Source organism: Mycetomoellerius zeteki, unplaced genomic scaffold, assembly GCF_001594055.1.
Source record: "Mycetomoellerius zeteki isolate Tzet28-1 unplaced genomic scaffold, Tzet1.0 scaffold517, whole genome shotgun sequence".
NCBI lineage: Eukaryota > Metazoa > Arthropoda > Insecta > Hymenoptera > Formicidae > Mycetomoellerius > Mycetomoellerius zeteki.
The window spans coordinates 424,967-436,473 of NW_017257520.1; the positions used below are offsets into that span (position 1 = coordinate 424,967).

The following is an 11,507-nucleotide window of genomic DNA, read 5'->3' on the forward strand; positions in this document are numbered from 1 at the left end:
CTGATAACTGACAATAATAAAACTAATAATTGATATCAATGTAAATATCAAGTGCAAAAATATATTTAAGCAAATTTTTTTTGGTTAGTCATTGATGATGACTAAAAAATCATTGATGATGACCAGATTAAAGGTGGAAATGTTTGATTAAATTTTATTGTAATTTTTGGGTGTCACTGGCGAGCATAATAAACAAAATAAAAAACAGCTATTATAATTGTATATTGAGAAATGGGTTCTCTCTCGGCTCCTTTATTCTATGGCTACGTTTACACCGTACGTTTAGTCCCTATACACCAAATTCGACCTAATTTAGGTCACATTATTTAGGTGGCACGCTGTAAACACTACTATACCTGCCCGACCTGTTGTAGGTCAGGCCGGATTTTTTATCGCCCTCACCTAAAATAGGTCGTCTACTTTCTCGGTGTAAACGCGCGACTGAACCGACCTAAAAGCTTCGTAGCCATTTGCTCGGTAGGATAAAATGCTGTTTTGTTGAATAGTTAGGTTAAACCGGTTTGTTATTTACTTCTAGACTGTGAAAAGACTAATTGATTTGTGCAAAGAACATAAATATTTAAAAAAAAGATGGAAAAAAGTTCATGCAGCGATTCAAGTTCATAAGTACCAATGCCTTTGCTAATTAAAATAATACAAATAATGGTAATTATTTAGAATACGGGCTTCATCTCCGATTTTGATGAAATTGGGCTCATTCGACGCGTTTTCACTTAAAATGAAAGAATCTGGCAAAAATGCGGCGGTCGGTCTCGCGAACCGAGATATTAAGCATTAAAGTTCGAGATTTTAGAGGTTAAGATATCTGTCATCCCGACTCAATATAGCGCTATGTATATGTTCTGGCGAGTACAATACTGTATATGGAAATAATCTGTACAAAATACGATAGATGGCTCTAATTCGGACCAGCGTGGACTAAATGTGACCCAACCAATTTTTAAGTCCCTTTCGGTGTAAACGGTTGGTAACTAGACCTACTTTGGGTCACGATATAGGTCAAGTCGCTATCAGTCGTACGGTGTAAACGTAGCCTATGACTCTCAGACAGACCTGAATCAGGCGGAGCCCTGGCGCCTATCCTTTGTTATTTTCGCTCCGTCTCGCTCTACCGAGATGACGAAGAGGGGGAAGCGTTTTCGACTCACGAGCAAAGTGTTGGACGGGCCTGCTATATGTTATATGACTGTTTCCCTATTGTTTAGCTCGATTCGCCATTAAATTGTAATAGACATCCCACCGCGCCGAAATAACCCTGAAATTAAGATATAATGTCTTATGATATCTAAATGACATTTTAAAATATGAATTTTCAGTTAAATTTTTACTTCATGTTCCAAAAACAGGGCTTTCAAAGTTCCTTTAGACCAATAATCCATAGCATAGGCCAACAACTTCATTGATATGGGATTTACCCTGAGAAAATTTCCTACAAATACAACCTAAAAACGAAAATTGTTATGCATGATCACTTTATAATATTATATATAACACATTATATATTTTTATTACCCTTTCAATTTTTTCATTAACAGCACACATACGGGCGATAGAACCGATATTATTTGTGATAGTAACAAGAGTTGCACGCGCCAGATCTTCCTTCGTGACAGTATTTCTACGATCTTTGGAATTCATTTGTCCAAAACTAAAAATAATAAAAAAAAGGGATACAAAATAAGAATCAAAATAAAGAAATTACATCTTAGAATAGGAATTAATAACTGTTTTACAATTGTACATACCTGCTCGCAACTAAATCTCCGGGAAGACCGTAAGGACTATAATCACTGCCATATATATCTTTAACCAATTTATCCACTCTTGTATTATCGCCTCCTGTTGCTAGTTCTATTGCTTCTTCAAAAGTATTACATCCAGTAAGAAGACAACATAATCCCAAGAATGTACCGCCACCTAAGCTATAATTAAGAATGTTATTACTGATATTACTTAATAATAAATATCTTAAAACTACAAAATACAATATACATGCAATTCACCTTGTTCCACATATTCTTTTATAATTTTCTGGTCCATATACAGCTAGTATGCTTACTCCGGAGCCTATATTAACAAGCTGCAGAAAATAATCAATCAGTAATTCCATCAATTAAAAACACACAATAAAAAAATATTTTTATATACTCTTACCAAGAATGGATATGGTTCAGAAAAGTCATAGGGTACTTTTTGGCATTTGCTGTCATCGGTAGGATTCGACCAATAATAGCATTCATGTGGATTCGTGGTCTCTATGTAGAGCATCCCGCGTATTAAACTATCTAATTCATCAAATTTGGTCAAATTCATGTTTACTTCCTGCCAAAGATATTTCATTATTTTAATAATTATCATGTTGCAATTACAATAAGGCAAAGACAAAGATAGATAATTTTCCAAACCTTTTTAAAATTATCTTCGAATTTAAAAGCACCGCCCCCAGTAACACAAACAGTTGTCACAAGATTTGCCATATCTTTTGATTTTGCTAATGCTAAAAAATTTCCCATTTTACTTGTCGGAAATCTAATAAAATGTAAGGTTCCTCGTCTGCCTCTAATACAGACGTTATCCATCTGAAACAATCGTCGAAATAATTATCAATTGACGTAAAGAAATCAGATCATGCAATGATCGAGCCAATTAAGGGAATGCTGGAGCCGCCTGTATTACCGATAAAACTAGCGTTTTTGATGTTTTTGTTCCTGTTGAATTTCTTCGTAATGGTTTCACAGAATAAAAATTTCTTTTTCACGATTAAAACGTACACGCTAATGTATTTGTCGCTAGTGTATTTTGTGTTCAAAGCTAAAAAAAAAATAAAAAAATACAAATTTCTTTATTTATTTTACCTTCAGCGTTGGTCGCTGTACTGACAAGGGAACGGTCAGAACTATCCCTCACCGATTTGATGCGCTTTGAAAATGTTGAACATCAAAAAATATTCGATCCATATTTTTTTATAGCGGCTTATCTCGAGGTTTAGGGGGTGAAACACCCCCTTGAAGAAATTAGATTTTTCCGTTTTCTTGCTCTTTATTTTTGTTCTTAAAAATTTTTTTTAATTTTGCAACCCTGATAAGTGGGGGTGGGGGTTAATTGAAAAATTTGATTTAAAAAAAAAAATGAATACACTATTATATACAGCATAAAATACTGTAAAACTATTGTATAAACCATTTTTTTATACGCGGTATAGTTTCGAAGATATTTGCTGAAAACGAAAAAATCCATTTTCTTCAAGGTGTTTCACCTTCTAAACCTCGAGATAAGCCACTATAAAAAAATATGGGTCGAATATTTTTTGATGCTCTACAACATATCCAAAGCGCATCAAAATCGGTGAGGGACAGTTCTGACCGTTCCCTTGTGAGATAAAAATGGATAAAGAAATCTGTAATTTTCCAATTTTGAACACAAAATACACCAGCGACAAATACATTAGCATGTATATTTTAATCATGGAAAAGGAATTTTTATTCTGTAAAACCATTACGAAAAAATTCAACAGGAACAAAAACATTAAAAACGCTAGTTTTATCGGTAATACAGGCTCCAGCATCCCCTTAAGATGTATAAGTTAGGTACAATTAAAACATTTATTATGTAAAATCAAAAGAAAGTACTTTTCTTGATCAAGGGTCACTTCTTCAGCAAAAACATTAATAATTAATTATGTCGTTAATATCTGGAGATACGGTAGTCTCGGCGCTAAGCCAAGCGCAGCGAGGCATTGTTGTGTCCCCTTTACGCGAATCATCAAGATTTTCCAGACCGCGATTATGAGATCTCAATAACGGCTGTCCCGATTGAGTTCTAAGTATACTCAATCAATTGCATCCGCTCAAAATATATAATGAAAGTATTTTTATTTTTTTTCTACGTGCCCTACGAGCGGAGATATTGCGACGCAAAGTCTAAATCTGAAACTTTTCATTTTTAATAAGATTTTTATTTTGTTAAGAAGCGTCATCGTCGCCGCTAAGGAGTGGGGAAATGTTCTTTTGGAATTTTTGGCGCAAGATGCAAATGTGACGCTAGCAATACATGGTCAGCTAAAGTCACTAGATAACAAAGTACCGCGATGGGAAGTGACGTATTTTTGGAGCCAAAATGACGTTGAGTGCAAATATTGCATTTAGTGTAATGTATCTATATAATAAGTGCAATCCAAAATGCAATCCTAACTTGATTATATTCATACATAAGTTTGAAATAATCGCGTCATGGAGCCAAAATGGCGGCAGTTCGCGGTACTTTGTTAATCTAGTGATTTTAATGGTCAGCGAGTGTTGCGTTCTGTACTATTCTGCACATTTTACACATTCTACATTTTGTAGAGATATGTACAAGTGAGGTTACGGTACGTCACGCGATCGCGGAGGAGTTGAATTGTTGAATGCGTTGAATGAATGCAATATAATACCCCGGTTACCTCAAAATATTGATAAAAATACTTTCAGTCGATAACTACATGATCAGCGAGCGCTGCGATCTATACGGTAGTGTTTCGGTTGGTTCAAAAGGATCGGTAAAATCGTTCTAAGTGTCTCGGTAATAATAAACAATAATCCTCATTTTCGATATTTATAAAATTCGATTCATTCAATGCATTTTTGCATAAAATGAACGAATCTGTCAAAAAAGGTGCCACTTTGCCCCATGGATCGAGGAATCAATCATTAAAGTTGACGACTATTTAGGTTAGGATTAGGAAATCTCACATCGATGGCATAAAGGGACATGAGAACATGTGAGGCTAGAATATGTATTTTCTACTTCAAAAAAATACACAAATTCTCTGCTTTAAAACACATTTTCTGCTTCAAGAATACAAATTATTTTCTATATAATTTTTGGTGGAACTCTAGGGGGCTACCCAGAATTCTCGACAGAACTGTTATACATATATAATTATTGAATATAAATTTGTTAATTTACATACATTTTTTTTATATATAACAGTATGACCGCGAAATGTGTCAAAAATTATAAATACAGCTACATTTTTTAATTAATATTTCTGACCCGAATGAAATCCAGCATTAAATACTCGGGGTTTTTATCTCTATAAAGCTGGCAGGACCAAATCAGCAAAATCGAATCGAACCTATTAAACCTTTTTGAATCTATTGGTACTCATTTTATACTAATTTGTACTCTCAATAAAATTTTGTATCCTGTGCTGTTTTGAAAAAAGAAAACGTTGCGCTGTTAGCTTAACATTAAACTGGCAGGACTAATTCAAAATAAAAGAAAAAAAGAATAAGAATATCGGAAATCAATAGGATCAAATTTGTACTAATTTGTACTACGAAAAAAAATTTTATATTATGTCTAATTTCTAAGAAAACCTGTAGTTTAATGTTTAAGCTGGCAAGACTATAAAAAAAAACAACTCAAGGACAAAAATGAATTTGTACTAATTTGTATCACTGAAATTAAGTTAATATTTTATATTTTTTTCTCCTTACAATGACTTTGTTAGTATATATTCTTACAACCTATTTATTAGTGACCTCAATAACAAAACCTATATAAATTTGTGGTACTCGACTTTAATAAAAATATTTGTTTAATGAGCATTAAATTAAGTCAAGCATTTTTTTAAGTCAAGTGTCGAGTTTCAGAAAGGTGGTCTAATGATGATTGGGAGATTAAAAATAATTATACAATTTATAAATGTTATAAAATAACTACAATTATTTTGTAAGGAGAAAAAAATATAAACTATTAACTCTTACTTTCAATGATACAAGTTAGTGCAAATTCAGTTTTGCTCATTTTTGTCCTTATGTTGTTTTTGTATGGCTCTGCCAGCTTAAATATTAAACTATCAGCATCACTGTTTTCTTGGAAATGATACATAATATAGAATTTTTTTTTGGTAGTACAAATTAGTACAAATTCGATACTATTGATTCCTGATATTTTTTTCTTTTATTTTGTATTGGTCCTGCCAGCTTAATGTTAAGCTAACAGCGCTACGTCTTTTTTTTTTCAAAATAGCACAGCATACAAAATTTTTATTAGACGTACGAATGAATACAAAATGAGTACTAAAAATTCCAATAGGTCCGATTTGATTCTATTGATTTGGTCTTGCTAGCTTTATAGAGCTGGGGTTTTTAATCTATTATCCCAATTTAAAATTTATTACTTTAAAACGCGTTTCATGCCTACAAATATATGTTTAAAAGATGTATCATAGGAGGTAGATAAGAAGGGATTAAATAATTGGAATTAGTAGCAACACGTTTGTTTAACACGATATTAACTTGTAACGATATGTGTATGAGCCATTTTCATAACAATTCGATGCAAAGTTTATCAGTACACATTATTTCAAAGTATTTTGTAATACATTTTAATATTATTTAATTCAACTTCCTAGCTATGGAAAATGATAAATGAATAAATTTTTTTAAATGAATATAAAATGTTTGAAATGAAAGTTGCATGGTTTCAGAAGTACTTTACAATAAAAAAAGGAAAAAAATTTAAAAACATTTTTAAATTTATTCTCACCACTTGACTCTTCTTTTTTAATTTTGATTTTTTTTTAATAATAATAAGAAATATTATTATAAGATGAATTAAATCGTGTGTGATAAAGATATTTTCCAAAGTACCATTTTTGAAAAATAATTAAAAACATCTCTATACGTTCGCCATCCACACTCGATTCTTAACGCACGTATTGAGATGTTTTTAATTATTTCTCAAAAATGATACATTGGAAAATAACTTTATCATACACGATTGAATTCATCTTAAAATATTTTTCATTATCATAAAAAAAATCAAAATTATAAAAGAAGAGTCAAGTGGTGAGAATAAACAAATTAAAAAAAAATTTTTTTAATTTTTTATTGTAAAATATTTCTGAAACCATTTCATGCAACTATCATTTCAAACATTTTTTACCATTACAGTTTCAGGAAATCATTACAGGAAATATCTGCTTCGAAAGAGAAAAACTGATTTACTTCAAAGGGGTATTACCCCCATAAAGGGCAAACGAGCACATACAAAAATCGCAAAATGTCGAAAATTCTAATGACAAAAATCCGTAGAATTTGAATTGAAAAAGTTACGAGCGATTATATGTGTCTATTTTCTAATTTAGAAGAGCAAAGAATTTTTTGAAGAGTTTTGACAGTTCTATCGAGAGTTCTGGGTAGCCCCCGCAGAGTTCTATAAAATATCTTAATGAAAAAATTGTGTAAATATGATACTTTCAAAGTTATGGCTGTTTTTTTTGGTGTCAATTTCGGGTTTTTCAATGATGTTTTTTTTTTACTTTCTTGAACGGAACTATTTCTTAAACCTATCAGGAAGTCTGGAACTATTCAAAATCAATCGAGAACTCTAAAAAAAATGATTTTTTTCGAAAATGGGGAGCTGCGTGAAGTTAGCTCCCCATTTTTTTAATCGCGTTTTTATGGCTTTATATAATGGCCAGAACTATTTCTTAAATCTATCAGGAACTCTGGAATTATTGGAAATCTATTCAGAACTCTCAAAAAACATTATTTTTTTTAATAATGGGGCTAACTTCACAGGGGTGTGGACTTGTGCATCGACAACTCTTTATGAGAGACCAACAAATTATTTACAACTCTAGTGCGACGAAGAGCAAAAGAAAAATCTGTAAATTATTATATCTTATATATACGAGTATATCTTATTGAAGAATCTTCCTATTCCAATCCAAATGGTTTAAATTCCTCTTAAATGAAATTATTATATCACAATTCATTCAAAGACATTTTCTATTCCAACTAAAGTAGTGGTTACTTAATTCTCCTTCAAAACATTATACAAAACATTATCACAAAATTACGTTATCTTGCTCCATTTAAGTGTTACCACAAAAAATTAAAGAATTAACCGTATAAAATGAAAAAAATTTAATTTGAGAGAGAGAGAGAGAGAGAATAGAAAAATTTTTCATGTAAAAACACTTGGCGCTGCTAGATCTCGATATAATAACATAATAGTAAAACATGAATGTAAATAAGAAAATAAGAATATAATACTTAGAAAACCTGATTTCTTTACGTTTTGCTATTGCTTGATACGAACGAAATCTATACTTTTAATTATCAACAGGTTTATATAATTAATAAATTGTAGAAAGTACATGTTAAATATTTAATAATGTTTACTTGTAAATGCATATCACGATGGCCAATTTTTCCATATACCGAATTTTTAGTGAGATATCGACGAATATTTTTTAATGTCTCAACTTCTGCGTCCGCTTCATCTCTCGTTATATCCTTTGGCTCAAAGTACACTAATTTGCTTAATGTACCACCTATATCCATTCCAAACCAAGGCATTGCTGCAACAATAACGTTACGATTAGTATTCTACGATTAGTATTTTATCTTGTAATTTATGCAAAAATATATTAAAAAAACATGTTTATAAAAAAATGCAATGATAAATATATATTTACTCAAAATTTAAAAAAAGCATAATTTTGCAAAAATGGTAAGATTAAATTTTTAGAAATGTGATTATTAATAATGGCACGTCATACAGAAAATTATGGTAATAAAATATAAAAATATATACAGTAAGAGAAAATTTATCTAATATTACAAGTATTCTTTTAGATGACAATCAAGCGAATTAAAGATAACATTCTTGTCGCAAGCATCATCTACTTGGTTACGAATATTATTTAGCTCAACAAAATTTAACATTTGATACTTTTTACAGAAAGCTAAGCAGTGATGTTTAAACCCGTAAGCGTAAATATCCATACGATAAAATAATTATCGTATATAACTCTTCATAGTTAGATACAGTATATAGACGCAGTATTCCCAATGCATATAATCATTCAAATACAATATTCATAATATTAGACACGGTATAGATACAGACAATAATAATAGACACAGTATTAGCATTTTATATGTATATAGTCTTTTCCAGATATAATATTCAGTTTCATTAGTTTCGACTTCTATTCTTAACTAAAAGTTGGTAATAAAATGAACTAATAAACTGATAACAATTAATAGTCAGCCTTTCAGTCAGCCTAATCAGTTAAAATAAATTTGAATAAAGATTAAAATTATCGATATAATTATATTTGCAAATAGTTATATAATATAAAGCATTGAAAATACTGCAAGTATATATTGTATCGCGTGTACATTACACTCATCAGTTTGAATTGATTTAGATCATTGCTTAGTTATTTACATTATATAGTCAATCATTTCATTTTCATACACAAAAATTTGAAAAAATTATAATCATGACGCAAGGTATAAAGTACGAAACACATTTGCAAACGATGCAGCAAACAATATAGTATAATAAAAAGTAAAAAATTGACAATCCAAGCATACATACAATCCACTGTCTCACAAGGAGATGAGTGATTCCTTGCTTCTTTGGCCATGATATGGGCAGCAGAGTATTCGTTAGACTGCATGTCTGTTGGAGTTAAATTGTTCTCATTGCTTTGCGGACTCATTGCTCAGAATAGAATAGTTCACTGCAGATCCCCCTGTTATGATAAATAATGTATTTGCTGAAAAAGATACATACATTTAAAAACAATTTTGTAAGTACAATTTCAAACGAAACAATATCTCGTGTGTCTATCTTTATGACATTATGTTGAAAACATTATTGCAAATACAATTCATATGATTTCTCTCAATCAATTTTTTCTTCATAATCCAATTGTGGAGAACATTTAAAACTTTAAACCGTTTACATGCAAAGAATTATTTTCAAGCCAAAAGTCAAAGATCATCTTTTTTATTTACGCACATAATACGTGAAATACACGTGACACGAAACGCAAGAATACATCTTCAAAAGAACATTGTAATGCACCAACTACTTTACGATGCTCTATTGACAGTCAGTCGTGTCGTCGTCGCCCTGACGTCAAACGTCACATCGGACGTCACATTAAACATCACGTAGACCTTAAAATATAATAAGCTATTTATTAAATAATTCTATATAAGAAAAATAATGAAGAGATTTAAAAACGAGAATGAGGTGGAAATTAATTATACTTCTAATATATTGTGATTGTAATTTTAATGTTATTAATTATAGTTGTATTTTTAATGTTAATTAAACAGTAAACTTCATTCGTATTTTATTAATCCACCTCATTCTCTTTTTTAAATCTCTTCATTATTTTTCTTATTCAGAATTATTTAATAAATAGCTTATTATAATATATTTTAAGGTCTAGCAGCGCCAAGTTTTTTTACATAACAAATTTTGTTATTTTAATAAAGTTTTCTCATTTTGGGCTGTTTTGTCCTTAATAAAAATGTGTTACTGTTAATTTTTTTAATTCTTTGTGGTAACATTTAAATTGAGGAAAGTAATGCAATTTTGCGATATAATAATATTTTGAAGGAGAATTATAAATAACTATTTACTACTACTTTAGTTCGAAGAAAGAATGTCTTTAAATGGAGATTGTGATATAATTTTTTTAAAGAAAAATTAAACCCTTGGATAAAAAATTAAACACTTGAATTAGGAATACAAAGATATATACTTAGGTTTTATTGTATATAAAAATTTTTATACAAATCATTAAAATAAAGTAAATAGTAAAAGTTATTAAAATAAAGTAAATAGTAAAGATAGTATCACTTGGACTTTTTTCATACAAATGATACATATTAAAATTAAATAAATAATAATAGTTATCATAGGATTTTTAAAGATAGTACTACTTGGGTTTTACTTTTTAATTAGGTAGAATTTAATTTATAAAAGTTTTACAGATTAAGAAATGAAAATAAAATTATTTAAATAAATAAAATTGGGTTAAAATAAAAATTTGATTAAAATGAAATTTGATGTACCTTAAGACAGTTAGCCTCGAATCTTCCGTGCTACGTAAAACTTGCTTCCACAAATAACAAAAACGAAACTGATGTGATCTCTGACAAGTCGAAACCTATATATACTATATATGTATATGCCCAACTCTGTATTCTACCTCCATACATTTTAAAACACTACAATTATCAATAGCGACAATAGACTGCATGCAGGCTCTCTTTCACGTACAAAAAAAGAAGAAAACAACCTTCGAAGTAAATTTTTTGAGAATTTTCTTCATTTTAACACTGCGTACTACAAAAGAAAGGAAAATCTTTTCTTTTCAGGAAATTTCTTAAAAATCGAACAAAAGAATCCTAGCATGTGTAACTGAAGATAAATATCCTTGAAAAAGTTCAGTTACACAAGAATTTTACAATAGAATATCGTCGATGTTTCAGAAGAATAAAGTTATTATTATCAAAAATATTAAGACTAGCAAGAAAAGATAATTTATGTATAATTAAAAAACAAAGTATAGATGTGTTTATTACATAATTATTATTTGTTACATCGACGAATAATAAGAAATGATTCGCAACTGTAATAACTATCGATTCGTTTTTTTATTAAATTATCACATAAATCATTTT

At 29.9% G+C, this 11,507-nt stretch overlaps 1 protein-coding gene across 1 annotated transcript; it reads right to left on the reverse strand.

Annotated features, from left to right (window-relative positions):
• Nucleotides 1-1,061: 1,061 nt before the first annotated feature.
• LOC108727641 (pantothenate kinase 3) lies at nt 1,062-9,593 on the reverse strand. The gene is made up of 9 exons (XM_018455818.1): nt 9,403-9,593; nt 8,196-8,374; nt 2,427-2,600; nt 2,176-2,343; nt 2,025-2,101; nt 1,767-1,943; nt 1,534-1,669; nt 1,350-1,463; nt 1,062-1,276 (listed from the first exon to the last, which is right to left on the reverse strand). The coding sequence occupies exons 1-9, from the start codon at nt 9,524-9,526 to the stop codon at nt 1,223-1,225; spliced, it is 1,203 nt and encodes a 400-aa protein (XP_018311320.1). The 5' UTR covers nt 9,527-9,593; the 3' UTR covers nt 1,062-1,222.
• Nucleotides 9,594-11,507: the final 1,914 nt, after the last annotated feature.